General features: G+C 47.5%; 2 protein-coding genes across 2 annotated transcripts in view; both read right to left on the bottom strand.

Moving 5' to 3' along the window:
- The window catches only part of LOC108162045, an 87421-nt gene that overhangs the window by 10687 nt on the left and 60250 nt on the right, over nt 1-16484 (bottom strand). Inside the window, exons 9-12 of the mRNA XM_017296572.2 lie at nt 9848-9953; nt 5299-5997; nt 4494-4610; nt 305-699 (exon numbers count right to left, since the gene is read on the bottom strand). Coding sequence (XP_017152061.2) covers nt 305-699; nt 4494-4610; nt 5299-5997; nt 9848-9953 — 1317 coding nt within the window. The remainder of the gene's footprint in view (nt 1-304; nt 700-4493; nt 4611-5298; nt 5998-9847; nt 9954-16484) is intronic.
- On the bottom strand, nt 14049-15253 carry LOC108162042 (heat shock protein 23). The gene has a single exon (XM_017296567.2). The coding sequence runs from the start codon at nt 15092-15094 to the stop codon at nt 14441-14443; it is 654 nt and encodes a 217-aa protein (XP_017152056.1). The 5' UTR covers nt 15095-15253; the 3' UTR covers nt 14049-14440.

The raw sequence follows: 16484 nt of genomic DNA, 5'->3' as shown, positions 1-16484 counted from the left end.
CGTTAAACTTTTATGAGCCATTCTTCATGCTCAGCCCTCGGTTGCTTTATGCATTTATTATTTATGTTTGCTCATAAAATAAATTTTCCATTAAGAGCGAAGGCAACGGGAAATCGTTTTCCTTCGTCGCGTATATTAATCAAGCGGCCATAAAATGAAGTTCCCTGTTTGCTTGAAAAGCAGGAATTTGCATTTTCACTCATTCTTAATGAGAACTTATTGCAAGCTAACTCCCAAGTACCTCAGTGTACGGTCTGATTTCACGTGAAAGTGTTTATTTTTGGTATTTGGTATTGCAACTTACCCATAAATTCGCAAATTAAAGGGCAGGGTCTTCACTGATGTCATGTAAATTCGCAGCGAGTTGAGTCGATCCAGTGACAGCGTGTCCTCATCGACTGTCAGAATGCTGGGGGCTCCTGCTCTGGCATCGCCTTCCCCACCACCACCACCACCACCACCACCACCGGAGCGAGTCGCCTGCAAATTTCCCGCAGATCCGGCAGATACGTCGCCCACCGTTGCCACCGAGCCACTGCTGTCATCGCCCCGGGCGTTTCCCTGTGCGGTCAGCGTCGTCGAGCTGTCAGCTGGCGATGGCTGGCTGCTGCCGCTTGTCGATGTGGCCAATTGTGAGGCCGCAATTGTCTCGCGGTTCAGCGCCGCTGATTGCGTTAACAGCTGCAGTTTTTTAATTTGCTGAAAGGAAAAGATTCACGCAAAAGCTAAATTGTATGCTGCGAGGTCAGAGCTCTGTGTATTGAAAGGAAGGATAGATAGATGGATGGCAAGCTTTAGAGTCCCTGTTTTGAGGCTTTATGTAGACCAGTTCAAACGCTGGCCAACAATTGTATTGAGTCCGGCGCTGAACTTTGCCAAAACATACAAAAATCAATGGCACAGAGAGTGGCCCAACTCTCGGCACTCGGCATTCGGCACTCGGCATTCTGGAAAATGTTCATGTTGCCAACAACAGGCAATATAAAAACGCAGTCAATGAACCCTCCCATAAAAATCATAAATTGTTACATTCTCGAGTGCAGTTACAAAGCCATAAACCGAGGCCAATAAGCGGAACCCCACTACATCAACCGACATCAACTTTGGTAGGAACGAGCCATTGAACGCTGCGTTCGATTTTTGCTTTTGCAAACTTGTAATGCGAAACCCATTATTGCGGCAGTTCTTCTTTTTGTTTGTGTATAGAGATTCCCGATTTATAATGCAGCACGGCTCCCAGTACAGAGATGTGTGCCCTGAAAGGGTTAAGGAGTCGACTTCCCTGTGCAAATCAAAAAATAACACGAAAATAAAATGAAATATGTGTTCGAGTACGAGTACGAGTACGAGTATATAAGATACAGATACAAGCATATGTATGAACATAAATGTTCGAGGCAACTAATCGAAAACGAAAACAATTCCAATTGGAAAACTTTCTGTAATGGAACTTTTCGAAACAAAAATCTAAAACTTCAGCATCATCAGGGCAAGATTAAGCTTGGAAGGGGAAGGGGAAGGGGGAGGGGGGGAGGGATGAGTGGATGTATGCCACGCCCATTTGCCTATTCAGATTTTGTGGCATTCGTATGATTTCTTTAAAAGGCGTTGAAAAGAAACAGCAGCAGAAAAGCTCCGCAAAAGTTTTCCATGTGCAAATTTCACTTGACTTTCGACCTAGCCACGTTTAGCAGTTTACCGGCAAATCATTTGGGCGCCTCCGACAGGATGTTCTAGATGGGCGTGGCCGTTGGCGCTGCACATGTGAGAGGCGAGCGGGTTGTACCGAAACTTTTTCTTCAGATCGAAAAGTTTAGCTGTGACTTTGGGCTGGGTTTGGGTCGGGGTTTGGGTCACGTTTCCAGCGAATACTTTTTGCTAAGTGATTTGTCGTGATTTGATTTGAATTCGAAGCGCCCTATCCCCTACCTTTCTTCCCGTTTCCCCCCATGATCCAAAGTTTTGGTCAAGCTGCCGTACGAGTAGTTGTCCCGAAGTAGGTCAGTTAACTTGGCTTACCATTCGATTCGGTTGGTCAATACGGTTGGTCAAACTTATGCAAATCTAAGCTTATATCCCCATACAAGTGTTTTAATCAACTTTTCGCTTAAATTTTCAAATGCCATTCAAAAATGAGCAAAACTTTTCCAATTGCCCTTTCCACAAATTCGCCAAAAATGCTCGTAAAAGCAGATGGCCCCATTCCAACCGTTCTGATAACTATGAAATTCTGCGAAAAAAAAAGCAAATGAAATGCCATCATACAATTTTTGCATTCTGGATTATTACTATCATCGGCATATTGATGGGGCTTATTCCGCATCGTTCGCAGTGCAAAGTCCGCGTGAAAATGAAAATTGTTTTCGAATACACACGGTAAACAAAATTAATTGAATTGGCTTAAAATTATTTTGATAGATTTGATTGGCTTTGTATCCACCAATAGGTGCGATCGGATTGCTGAAAGCTTCTCCTGTGGAAACTCTCGAATTGGTTTAAGCCGCCAGCAAATGTAAATACATACTCGTACAGGCCATGGCTATTTACTTTTGAGGGATGCACCTTCCATGCACTAATTAAACTTGATTGCGCGCGAAAAATTCGATGAACTTTCTGGGGATTCGACTCAGTACATTAAACTTTTTGCTCAGTCAATAAAAACAATGCGAACTATTTGTTCAACTTCGAAAAAGTTCGCCGAATGCCAACACTTTTTAATCGACCCAATTATGCTGCCAAGTTTTTCCGACTGCGTCAGCTAATAAAAATTTAACATAAATTGTTCTTTCGCGAGCTTTTCGTTTTTCTGGCTCACGTGGCCCGTTATATTGAAATGCCATAACTCAACTGAACTCGGCCAGAACTAAATTAATTTATATGCATTTAAAACTTTCCCTTTCCCGGTCCATCTATTCCTTCTCTACGCTCCCCAGTACAAAGCCCTAAACAAAACTTGTTTAATTTCCGCGGGCGCGCAGATCGTAAAAGATGAATATTGCAGGGCTGCCAAGACACCGCTATCCGGAGCAGTCGGCTAATAGATTATGCTAGAGGTGTCTATAAGCCAACAAGTCGGGCTCCTTGGCAGTGAAAGGGCGGGGAGGCCCTGCCAATTATCCTCACTTCTCGACAGGCTCTGAGAGCAGAGTGGGTCGTATTCAAACAGTTGCAATCAACACTCTCATAAATTTGCATACCAAAATTTCAGCCTTATCCTGGCGGAGAGCCTAAAAAGAAGCAGGACCTGCTTTCTTTTACTTTTATGCCGCACTTCGTATATACAAAATTTTCCCATGGAATAATACATGAGGCACTCGACCCGCCTTGGCCCCTTCCCCCTTTCCGTACTTAAAAGCCTCCTTTGAGCCGGTAACAATGGCCGTCTTAGAGTAACCACAACCACCAGAGCGGGTGGGGGTTTTGGAGGGGTGATATGAAAGGACATCACACCAAGACACACCAGACAGACCAGACACCGGGCTGTTTTAAACAAGTAACGAAACGCACTCTTAGCCAGCATTTCGAGACTCGAGATTGGCCAAAATGCTGCTCTCTTTTTCTCGAGGTGATAAGGAAGTGGTTAGTGGTTATCCTTATTGTTCTGCGACAAAGGTAGGAGGCTGTAGGCTTTTCGTTTGCGGTGCGCGGAGGGTCGCGTAAACTGTTTGATTGCCGCTCATTAGCAGCACATTTAAAACTTAACTGAGCGGCGTTCACGGGTTAGTAATGTTTGGCGGCTAACAGGCGACGCGGGACCAGCTTCTATTAGCCATTCTGCCAAATGGTGCGTAAATATGCTTTCCGCTTGGAGGTCCTAGACTGTGAAACCCGCCTTCAGGGGGTTAAACGAAATGGGCATTAAAGTTTGACTGAACTTCTTTGATGTTTGCTAGGTTTTGGCAAGATTTCCCATATAACCAATTACCGCTGCAGTCAACCTTCATCGTATGAGTGAAACACCAATTCATCGCCAACAGAGTCCCATATTTTACCTTTCGCATGGCCTTTGGTCGCAATCAGCAACCAGAAACCACAGACAAACCCGAAATTCCTCAACATCGTACATATCAAAAAAGGTATTCATTACCAGCCAGCAGGACATCAATTCTCTGGCTGTTTAGAAATCCGAGCACGGATTGGAAGAGACAAATGTTTGGATGTAAATTGCTGCCCAGTGACAGACCAACTACAGGCTGAATAAAAATGGCACTGAAATTCGAATGTGGCTCCCATCGCCTACGGTGCGGTGCGGTTCGGTTCGGTTCTGTTCGACTATTGAGAGTGTGTGTAATAAATCCTGGGCAGGGTCTGAAACCAGCCAGGCAAATATTGAATATGGCTGCAGGTTATAAATTATGGCGCCCAAAAGCCCGACCGACCGACCGACCGGTCGCTCCTCCATATACTCCACATATAGTCGCTCGTAATTTATGCGCAATTGCAGCCAAAGTGCCTCGGCTCTTGGCTCTTGGCGCTTGGCGCTTGCCACTTACCTGTTGACTGTTCAAGGATTGAGCATTCTGCATGACTTTATCCAGAATGCGCAGTATAATCTCCGCGGCCATCTCACGCTCTAGTTGGGTGCCTTTCAGTTGCAAGTAGGTGTCGAGCTGTGAAATGGGGAAGGAACCAAAGTTTAGACAACACAGTACAACAGTCCTGTTCCTCATCCTGCTCCTGTTCCTGCTCCTGTTCCCCCAGCGCACAAAAAGGACGAGCACCTTCTTAGGACTCTGCTTCGTCTTGGCAATTCGTTAGGAGGGAAATTTGTGTGCGCATTAAAATGAAAAATTGTTGCTAGGCGACCCTAAAGACGAACAGCCCGACAAGAACTTTTCTTTGACTGCAGTTGGGCAACCGAAAATTGTGTGAAAAATGGCAAGCCGCCCGGCTCAGCGGCTTTTACATTCATTTGCGTGTAAAAATAGTTGCCCAGGCCTCTGCTCTTGTAAAGAGCAAGAAATACTTTGGTCTAGTTCCCTCTCAAGTGGTTGCCTGTACCTGGATACAGACATTTTGGGCCCTCCGACTGGGCTGTGGCTTGAATGTGTTAAGGGCTTTGCGGAGAGCAGATAGAAGACAGTCCGGACAAACAGTTTAAAACTCAATTCGGAATTTCTCTTCCGAGACCTCCAGCAAAAGGAGGCTGTCAGGCCGCATTGGGAATTACATTGAAAATTGATTCTGATTGCAGCCGTTTACCCTTGATTAGATCAATTTAGCCAAATATGCCAGAAATATGGCTTTTCATATTGTATAACTACTCCTTCTACTCCTCTTTCTCTGTTTTCCACTCACCTCGTGCAGCATGTCAATGAGGAAGCTTGCCTCGCCGGGCAGAAAGCTGTGGCGTCTCTGAATCGTATAGTCGAAGCAAGCTTTCAGTATATTCGAGGAATTTGTTTGCTGGAACCCAGCACTCAAGGCCCGATATCGGTTGTAGATGAGCAGCAGCTCGTCGCGCACGCAGCCCGAGAAGTCCGGCAGCAGCCAGCTGGAGTTTCCCGTATCCCGTTGCTCGCAGACTCGACGCAGATGGCCCTCGAAGCCCCGCGGACAGTCCGTAATGATGGGTGCTCCTGGGGCACTGGTGGGCCAGTGCACACCGTAGGTGGACTCCGCCGGACACACGTGCGCCGCATTGCGCTCAATGACGTTGATGTAGACGCTCTTAGACACTGGCCGCACACTGTTGGACACCAGGCAGGCGTACTCCGCGGACTTCTGTATGTTGTTGATCTTCAGTATGCTGCCGTCGGGGTAGAGATCCTCCCACATGGCAGTGGCTGTGTTCGACTGGAACAGCACCCCGTTTCGGGTCCAGCTGTAGCCCAGCTGGGCGTATCGCTTGATGTCATCGTTGCCGGGCGAGAGGCAGCGCACTCGCAGGGAATCTCCTCGCTGCAACGTCACACTAGCGGGATCCACCCTCAGACGGGGCGGCGACTTGATGTGAATGTGCAGAGACCGGCACTGCTCTACGCCCCAGTCGGTGACCTGCAGATGGAAATGAGAGAATCGGGTTAGTCAAGTTCATTAAACAAAATCGAGTCCTCGACGGGCCGTTCCAAATGCCTGTCATCGGGCAACCATAATTCCATGACTTTGATTACTCCAATCAACATCATCAGGCATCAAGCGAGAGTCCGCTCCTAGCCCGACGTGCATTGATAGCCCTTAGAACAGACCAAGCATCAACAGCCTTGTCGGAGTGCATTGCACACATCCTGTTGGCAGGCAGGCGAGCAGCTTCAAACCGACTGACAGACAGATTCTGCTGATGTCCTTTTCATGCATGTGTAAACTGGAGAAGAGCAGCATCTGATGCCAGCTCCAGCTCGATTACGAGTGTGTCCCAAGATATGTTTAATAGACTTATTTGCTAGTCAGCCAGACTTTATTGTGTGCTGATTGGACAGGACCAAATGTAATTGTGATTGTGCTTGGCTTGCTCTTTGACTTATGTACAGACAAACACACATCAATCGGCAGATCTGACTACAACTTTAACTGATGCAGAAAATCACATTCGATCCACAACCCGGAATTAAATGTCTTATATTTAAGGGCAAAGAAGGGAGCCAGCCCCTGCCTAACCACTAAGATTTGTATTGGTCACTCATGGGTCGGGTCCAACTATGTCCAGGCCCGTCGTTGAGGACACTCCAAGTTACGTTACACACGAGCCCGAGTATTTACGACTACTTGCATGGCCAAGAGAGGATGGCTACTTAAGGCCTTAGTGCCATGTGGGCAATACGCCATTTAAGCAAACCTTTTTCGTTTAAGTATTTCCACGCGGTCTGCAGTCCAACGAATTGTAAAATTCTGTTGTTGCACGTGCCTCCCGGGGGGAAACGGTGCTGAAGCGGGGGCTGAAGTAGAGGCATAGGGAAAATCATAGTCGTTACGACAACGACAACGACAAGGATGATGATGGGCATGAGGACACAATCGTCGGAATCGTCTCCCTGCCTGGCTACAGCTTCAAAAAACTTCCGTTTCAAATTTAAAATGAAATGAGACTACTAACGAACGGCGGCGTGTGGAGGCAGACCTCGGGGTCTCGGGGTCGTCAATGTGAAGGTATTGCACTTGTCTGGATGGGTTTGTCTGTTTCCCTGTCTGATATCCTTGTCTCCTTGGGCGCTTTGCTACAGCCGATCCGGAAATATTTAATATACAGCGAAATGCTCTCAATGCAAGTCGAGGGTGGGCAGCCTTTTCATCGTAATACGGCTTTAAAACTGTGTTGCAGCTTCCCAGAATCTGGGAAGCATTTGCTGGTTTGCTGGTGTTTCCGAGTCTCACAGTCATTTACGACTCCGCTTCGTCGACAAATCTTTGCTGGCCACAAAATCCAAATGCCAATTAACTCATTTAGCTGCGACGTAGCCGGACTGCAAAACTCTTGGAATGGAACGAAGCGTTTTTATAGCCGAATGGCATTTTATTGGCCCCGATCTGGGCGGGTGAAACGCATAGGTCCCGCGTCTCATTCCAAGTCCAAGACCCAGTCTAAGTCCAAGTCCAAGTCGTTAAACAACACATTGTACGGAGATGGAAAACCAAGTGCCTGCCCACGGCCAGCCCACTCTCGATCTGAGGTTCATCAATGAACAGCACTCCAAGGAAATTAATAGTTCATAAAAATGGCTCTTGCCAAGCCTACAGAATTTATTATGTTAATGGATATTGACAACATTGAGGTTTAAGGACAGACCGCGCCCCAGCAAGGCATGGTTACCCGGTTGCACGGAGAGTGTTAGGTTTTTAATGACCAACTGTTCTGCAAGAAGTGCTAAGACTGAGGCTCCATTCTGAGATTATGGAAACATCAAGTGGTCTCCCTATTAGCAATCCTTTATCCAGAAGTACTTTTATCGACGGAGGAGGACTCTAAGCACACTAAGCCAAATCGTGCTCCGCAGAAGCTGAAACGGATTTAGAAGGAAACTTAATGCAGCGAACTTAAAGACAGCACCGCTTTGGTCCATTGTGCACGTAATGGACCCAAGACGACGCTGTTCCCTGAGGGAAATGAATTAATTGCAACAAGGCGTATACTTAATATCAATTCATAAATAATAAATGCGCAGAGGCATACTCCCCCCTTATAAATGTTAGTGTGTGTGTGTTGGTGTGTGTGCACAATGCGAGTAAATTACGGACAAGTTATGGACGTGTACATGCAGTCCCCAGCGCCTAATGGGAAAAGGCACTGGCAGGCACTTTATTGACTTGGACCTTGAGGCAATGTTATTGAAAAGGATTCATGCTCTTCAGTTTTGAGTAAACAGCTGAAACGTGGGAACAATCGACCTTCAGGGACCGTGCCCCAAGCAACCAGCCAGCCAGCCACCCAGCCAGCCATCCAGCCAGCCTTCTTGATTATCGTGCAGTGGTTCCAGCTGCCAAGCGCTTTGAATTGCTGCCACCAGCCCCCTCGACGCCATCCGCTTTGCCCAGCACTTCCTGCCTTTGATCTGGCTGCGTCATTACGAGGACCAGAGCGACAATAATAAGTGAGCGGGGGCAGGATGGGGCGCGGAGCGGCGCGCCAAAGACACAAAGCGGCAAAAGAATCGGCCACGGGAACGCTAAAAGAGTAGGGGAGCCGAGCCGCATAAAAACTTCACGAAATCCCCTTGGAGAGCTCGGACCAGGCACTAAACACAATGGCCTCCTCCATTCGTTGGCCCAAGAAAGCGACAGCCTGGTGGGCTGCAGCAGACAACAGATGCGGCTGCTTCTAACTGAGCGAATTTGCTTTTTGTTCTTGCAATCACAAACTTAAAGTGTTAAGAACGTTCTGCTTTAGTTTGATTCAGTTCATGGGAAAACCACCTTTGGCAGAATACAAACCTATTATGCAAGGGCGAAGTACAATTCAGTTAGCAACGATTCCAGATTTGATTTATTATTAACAAGCGTACACATTTTATTATGACCTTGCCAGCTCAAGCAATCAAATTACCATGTGATTTATGGCTGACTTCCGGAAGTATCCCAATATTGTAGATGCGATGTCTATGCGTGCCACCGCAGAGCACCTTTTGTCCACGTGTTTGGCGTGGCAACTTTCTTTCGGAAACTTTTCACGTGTACGAGGTATTTTATGCTGCCGAGGACAGTGCGGGCCAATATTTTTTTACAGGCCATTTGCGTAATATGTTATTACCCGAGCCATAAAGAAAGGACGGACCCACCGGATTGCTGCCACAATGGGGGAAACGGTCGGAACTGGGCAGTTTAAGGTCTAATGGTCTGGAAAAATTTAAAGCTCTTATTTAGTGGGGGCCTCCGAACGGAAGTAGATAGCCGAAAGAAACGTTTAGCCGCGTTAGGCTTAAAATCATCTTGGAGTGCCCACAAATTTATCCCGGCAGAGAGCAGTCAAAAGAATGTTTAATACCGTAGATTAAAATTTAATTGGCTGCTGAAGAAGACCATTCAACTGCGGTGGAAGCCGACAATCAACCCGGTATCTCTGGAATTTCCTCCATCCAGCACACTTTCCTATCTGCCTGGGCTACCATATTTTAATTAGTCTAATTAAAAGCTACGCCATAGCGAAAATGAAGAACAGAGCCGAGTACAGAATGAGCCAAAGCCTAATGTAATTATGTGGGCTTTTCGAGGGTTTCCCAGATAGATCTGCTCTCTGCGCAGACTGTGTGAGCACAATTCTCTGCACCTATGATATGGCAATTAGACTGATGAGTACTATGGAGAAATATCGGAAAAATGCCTGGGGACAGGCACGGTTTGAACACGGTCGTCAAACCCATGCGGATTTATCAGTTCACGCATAGGACAAAGGGATTGAAATCAATTGAGAACTTACCTTACAGCTGTAGACACCTTCATCAATCCGACTGGCCTTGTTAACGCCCAGAATCGCCGTATAGACATCTTTGGTTTCAGGTGGCAGAACAGTGGTCCAGATTTCCCTGCAGAAAGATACAGATACAGATACAGATACAGACAGATGGTAATTAGCACTCCACTTTCGGTTTCTCCCAAGCACTTGAAACAGACTCGTATAGTGCCAGTCAAGCATTAATTTTCACGCCCCGACCAAGCAGCTGTTGCAAGTTGCAAGCAACTAATGCCAAGTGAACTGTATCATATGCAACAAGCCCGCTAATTGACATACTAATAGGAGCTCACTTATCATGGCGACGCCCCCATGGCCACCGCACCACTCTGCACCGCTCCGCACCGCAGTCTGCGTGAAAGAAATCATAGCTAATGTGAAAACAATCGCGGATGCTGCGGTTCGAAGTCAATTAGCAGCAAGCATGTTTCATTTTCAAATGTTTTTCGAAATGCTTTCGATGCCACAATGCTGTAGCTGTAGCTGTAGCTGTAGCATTGTTGCTAAAATTGTAAATAGTTTTTGGTTCCACGGATAAATGGGTCAGTGCATTGCTGGCTCAGACCAGACACAGGTTTCCGGTATGGGTTCATCATCAATTAGGGCCCTCAGGGCGAGCTCATATCTATGGATAATGAGTGCCGAGAGTGGCGCACATATTTGTGCAAATAAATTATTGAGTATATCTAATACTGTTCAATACCTAAGCCTTGTGGAAGTTCACACAAAATTACCTGAGGCTACGAGGGTCTTACTTTTAACAAACGATACGGAATGTCGTAATTACGAATATAAACTCCGCTCGTCAGCTCTTCGCAAAGTTTTCCAACTATCCAAAATGCATGCTAAGCCTATTAGGCCATCTCAGGCGTCCCTCGTAATCCTCGGGAGAACTGCAAATCACGGCATACACCTGCTGTGGAGCACTAAGTAAAACAAACCAAAACCCGAAACCTTCCAGCTGGCAACAACTTAAGTGCTGTTTGAGGTTTTGGTGGCCAACAAACGTCTGCAGGGCGCCCCCAACCAGCTTGCCGCCCTCCGCCTGCCTCCTTCGCGCCAGGTGAGTGCATTTCACTAATAACTTTTACGCATGGGTAACGCTGACGTCATGCCAAGACCAGCATGGGCAAAGAACTCCCTTCAAAGAGCCTTGAAAAAGGTACCCAAAAACCGCACACGGCGAAAGTGCGGTAAGGGCACCACCGGCGACCTTAACCACAATCTCCAAGCTCACTCCAAAATCATGGTTCCGAGCTATTTACAGCTGTACCATCTAAAAATGCGTTTTGAATGGGCAAAGGCAATGGCAAAGGCATGGGCATGGGCACGGGCTTTCCTGGTTCCAACCTGCAAAGCACTTAGGCTACAATTTACTAATGGCCTATGGCTGAAGACTCCACCGGTGCCCGAGCACTACCTGGCCAGGTAGCCCTAACCCACCGAACGACCGAATAGGCACCTTCAAAATCAATTAAACGGCAACGGAAGTAATAACATTTTGTGCAGGAAGTGCGTAACGGTTAAATGCAGCGGCAACACCAGAAGCCATAGTAACTACGACTACGTATCCCATGGAACTGCGTTGCTTCCCAAACAACAACCGCAAAAACAGCAAAGCGCCATTGCGCTCGTTTACAGCAAATGAGCACCAAAGGAGGGCAGGGAAGGGAAGGGTGGGGTGGGGAGGGGAGGGGAATGACATCCACAACAATGGCAGCGGTGCACAGGAAGCAGCCTAAGCGCCAGTTACTCCTCTAATACCATGGCATGCACAACTGCACTGCAAACACACGGCCACACACGGCAGAGGCGGCGGTCAAAGATTAGGGACTGCAACTATCCCGCGGGTGATGGCGTGTTGGGTGGCGTGAATGAGCGCTGCTCTCGTAATGGCTAAAAAATACTATGTAAAGCACTATATGGCACGTGTGCTGCCAGCATCTAATATCGATGCAGTATCGGTAGAATGTTTCTTTGGAGGCATCTACTCGGGCGGATTTATCCATGGTGTATGCACAATTTTAATGACAAGCTTTTCTCAATGCAGTTTCCATCACGTAACCATCTCCAGCAATGCCATTGCCACCAATGACGGCTGTTGTACGAACATTGTTGGCTTTGGTTGCAAAATGCATTCGTTCCGATCCCATCGCCCCGCCATCGCCCCGGCATCGCCATCGCGTTACAAATGGCCCGCAAAATGCGTTTGCGTAGGCGTGCGTGTCCTGTAACGGCCCGGCTCGTACAAGTCGAGCTGCACATGCTGCAGCGCCGGCCAGAACGCAGAAGTTCATAATGACGAACCGTGCGGTGCGGGGCTTTTCGAATCTGTGCCTCATTTGATCGGGTGTGCTTTTGGCCCTGCTGAAACAACTCATAACCAAGTAGAATGGAGCAATTACGTCGGGCCTGGTGCCCGTTGCATTGGGCGACAGAAAACTTCGTTAAACTTTCGCAGATACACAAAAAGAGAGTCGCAAATCGATAAGTTTATGGGCGTGACTACTACTGGAGGCGTCTCTCCTTCCCCTTGAGTGACTTGGTTTGACTGTTGGCCTCGGAAAGTGACTGAAAGTGGCTGATGTCACATCAATTTGGGTAATTAGTTGTCATGGGCTGTAAATCCTTTGGGATGTTCATTTCAGAGTGATTGCAAACTGTGGAGTTAATAAAGTATAAATAATACGAGTGTGTACACCTAGTCAATCATATATGTATATCTGTAAAAAAAACAAACGAGAGTGATAAAAAAAATTAGCTGTGAGCCACGTAACGATTTCAGTGTTGTGGCAAGCGAGTCGTAAAACAACATATGAATAGCTCAAAGCGATGCTCAATGTTTTGGTAGACAGCTGAGGGGAAGGGGTGCCTGTGGGTTTTTTGCGGCTGGAAGGGCGCCGTAGAGCCTGGGGGCCAGCTCCTCTCACACATATGGATATTCGTATATAAAATACGATTCCATTGCAGTGTTTTATGAGTTCATAAAATTGGTGTGTAGGTGTTTATTATCGTTGTATTATTTTGGTTTGTCCCGGCCGCCAATAGCATGGGAAATTGAAATTGTGAAGTTACTTTTCTGCTGAATATTTTATCGCCGTCCTCTGCAATGCTCGTAAATATGAATATCTTACGGCCCGCCCCGGTCCGGTCAACATCTTAAAGCTGCAGGCCGCATTCCCGTAACCGTAACCGTAACTTGATTAGAAATAAGGGAGTGCGTCCGCTAAATTCAAGGGCCCACATAAAAACTTTATTAAACGCAACTACGCATAAAAACAAAACGATGACAAAGTACGCGACCTCGTAGTTGTCCCATCGCCGGGCTACTGCTGGGCTGCGGCGGCTTGTAGCGGACAAGGGACAACAACGATTCACTTCAAGATGTAGCAAATTTCATTACAATCGTAACAAGAAAACGTGTCTCAACGGCTAAATTGCAAGGGACCGAAAGCAAATCAAAAAAGCGAAAAAGCGAACCAGTCGTCCACGATTTCAGTGAGAGACGAGAGGCCTGATTGGCTTACTGGGGGCAGCCACTGGGCAGGGAGTAGCTCTGGAGTCTTCAACTTTTGAACAGAAACCATGGACCGAACCATGGACAAATTTAATGCATTAAACTCCATTCTGTGACATCAACTTTTTATTTTCGCTGTCTTTTAGTTCTGCAGCGATCTTCCCCATAGATTATCCCTTAAATGTCACAAAGAAAGGCCACTCTGTTTGCACAACCCAAGCAGCCCAGGGTCTCAAAAAACAGGATACCGTATCCATACCCGAATTATTTACCCCTTGGCTTTTTGCTTCCATGCCATTTCTTGCTGCCACTGTTTCTCGTTTAGTTAAGGTCGAAATGTATCTTTTTCGTTTTTTGCTGACGAGATTTTTTTCCTTTGTCTTTTTATGGGCTGTGTGCCAAAGCCGAGGTGGCAATAAGGAACGATGAGATGTGTGACAGGGATGGGAGAGATGGCAGAGATGGGGAAGGCGGAAAAGGTGTTAGTGAATTTTATTCAAATTTTGTGCTAATCAAAAGATGCGTGACAGGAAAGTTAAAAGCAGGGAGGACTCTGTTTCGAGTTTCTCTGGAAACTGGTTTGGCAGAACGAATGATTTATCCTAGATTTCTGATCATTTATGCGATATGCGATTAGCCCTCGGCTACACAAGGGACGAAACGTCCTCTTTTTGATAAAGTCCTTTATTGGCATACAACAAAATCACAAGCAGAAGTGTCAACTCTTAGATACTGTACTGAAGCTATTGATCTTGGAACAATATCGACCGCGCCATATTTGCTAACGTTTTTAACGATTTTCCTACGTGCTTCCTAGAACATGAAAAAAACCAATCCTATTTATTTGCCGGTAATCACTCCGTTGTGCGTGTGCTCTGTGACTGGGATACATAAGTGGTTCGCCAGGTATCCTCGATTTCTGACGCCCAGCGACTGCCTCTGACGGCCTAAACGCATTTGGACGGACGCTTATGCCAAAAGTTGTTAGCCTTCCATTTGCAAAAACGGCGCCAACCACGCACCACCGCCAGACGTCGTCGGCTTCATTTGTCCGCCGCTGTGTCAGCAGGAGTCTCTTCGCCAGCCTCGGCTGCTGCGGCCTGCTCAATGGCCTTGGCTGCACTGGGATCCGCGATGCTGCCAAAGTAGTTGCCGGTGGGCTCGATCTCCACCACTCGCTCCACATCGTCCAGCTTTGGCGGTGCTGGCACGATAATCATGAGCATGCCGTCGGCGGAGAACGTCGCCCGCGCCTGGGTACCATCGTAGTGCCTGGGGAGCTTGTAGGTGCGGGAGAACTCGCGGGTAATGCAGAGCTGACCCTTGTCCGCGCGATCGTCCGACTGCTTGCCCTCCACACAAACTGTGTCACTGTTCCTCGCCTTGACGGTCAGCTCGGAGATCTGGAAGTGATGAACGTCCAGAACCACCTTGAAGGTGCCGCGGCCCAAGGAGTCTGGCTCTGTGCCCGTCTCTATGACCACGCGTCCTACCAGACAAGAGCCATGGCACCAGGCGCTGTCGTCCACTCGCAAATGGAAGTCTCTGGCGCACACGTCTAGCTCGTGCGACAAGTAGTACCGCCGTTGACGACACTTGGGCTCTCCCGAGGTCCAGTGCCGGCGGGGAGGCCAGTGATAATGAGCGCCTCCATGCTCATGCTCGTGCTCCCAGTCCCAGTCCCAGTGTATGGGCATGGCTCAGGTGTGGGCCCGCAGGTCCTTAGGTGTGTTTTGGTACAGTTTCGTTTGGTTCGTTGCACACGGAACAAGCGTGTTGATTTTTGGCTTCGGAGACCAAAAAAACCGTTGCCCTCTGCCCTGTTCGACTATTATTTCCTAACTGACTTTCTGAGCAAAGTATGCAACCTACTCCGACCACGGAGTGCACAACTGTACCCAGCGGGCACATGCAGCGACTGCTGCTGGGCTATTTTTGATATCCCTTCAATGCGGCGCATAAACATCGCTTTCCATTCCTCAAGCCCAGCACGCATAGATTGGCCAAAAGTGGGGCGCTTCTGCCATGTTTAACCTCAAACTGTTTGATCAATACTCGTTCCAGCAACCATCCAATCAAGCGCTCAACTTTTTTTATTGCACAAATGGTGCCAGCGAGTCGAAATCGGAAACAGCGACCAGCACACACAAACACACACACACACACACACACACACAGTGTAACCAGTTATGAGATAATGCCAAATTTTGGAGCAGTGGAGCGGCATGGGTTTGTGCAACTAATTGTGGCGCTGTCATTGTCACCCCACAACAGAGAAGCCAAGGCAAAGAAACTGTGGAGAACAAAACTAATGAAAATCGTGACCCTCCTCGTGACGAGCCAGATACTCGTATGGGTGTACGAGTGGCTAAAAGTACGAGTACATGCGCTCGTATGTACGTCCTTTGACTACACAGGGTCCACTCTGATGAAGAATATACTTAAGTAAACATTTAACCACGATTAGGGACACTTCTTTGTACGGTTAGATTGAGCGTTACCTGTTTGCCCCCTGTTTTTGCCATTTTTGTAGGCAGAAAGTGCCCACTTTAAGCCGTTGCACCCTGTACGGTTTTAGCTGGTACAAAGGCGCTGTATTCCATTGTCCCGGACAACGCCGGCGTTGCGTTGCGTTGTCAAGACAGTTGCCTCTTTTGTTGCTGTTATTTTGTATTACTGTTGCCCCGGGTTGAGCCAATTTGTAAAATATACGAAATATATTTTACTTATGTCTCTGGCTGGGTCTGGAGCTGGGGCTGTGGCTGGGGGTCTGGCAATTTGGCTGCATGGCTGCTGAAATTGAATTTTTGCTTTGGCTTTTAAGCAAGTTTGACAAATTTTCAGAAGCCAGCCAAAAGTGACTGCAGCTTGACACAGCGCATCGCATCGTGGCAGTTTCGTTGGCTGCAGCCAAAGACTTAGTCGGGGGGTCGGATTGCGAGGGTGAGCCGGAGAGCCGGAGAACCGGAGAACGGTCTAGGGCGGGTTAAATTGCATTGACAGGCAGTCAGAAAGAAACTTCAACCCTTTCCATGTCATGGCGCTAAGGGGAACGAGGGTTACGCAAAAACTTAAAGCAAACTTTGT

Source organism: Drosophila miranda, chromosome 4 (genome assembly GCF_003369915.1).
Source record: "Drosophila miranda strain MSH22 chromosome 4, D.miranda_PacBio2.1, whole genome shotgun sequence".
NCBI lineage: Eukaryota > Metazoa > Arthropoda > Insecta > Diptera > Drosophilidae > Drosophila > Drosophila miranda.
Note: the sequence above shows the minus strand (reverse complement) of the source record. Positions and strands in the feature narration are given on the sequence as shown.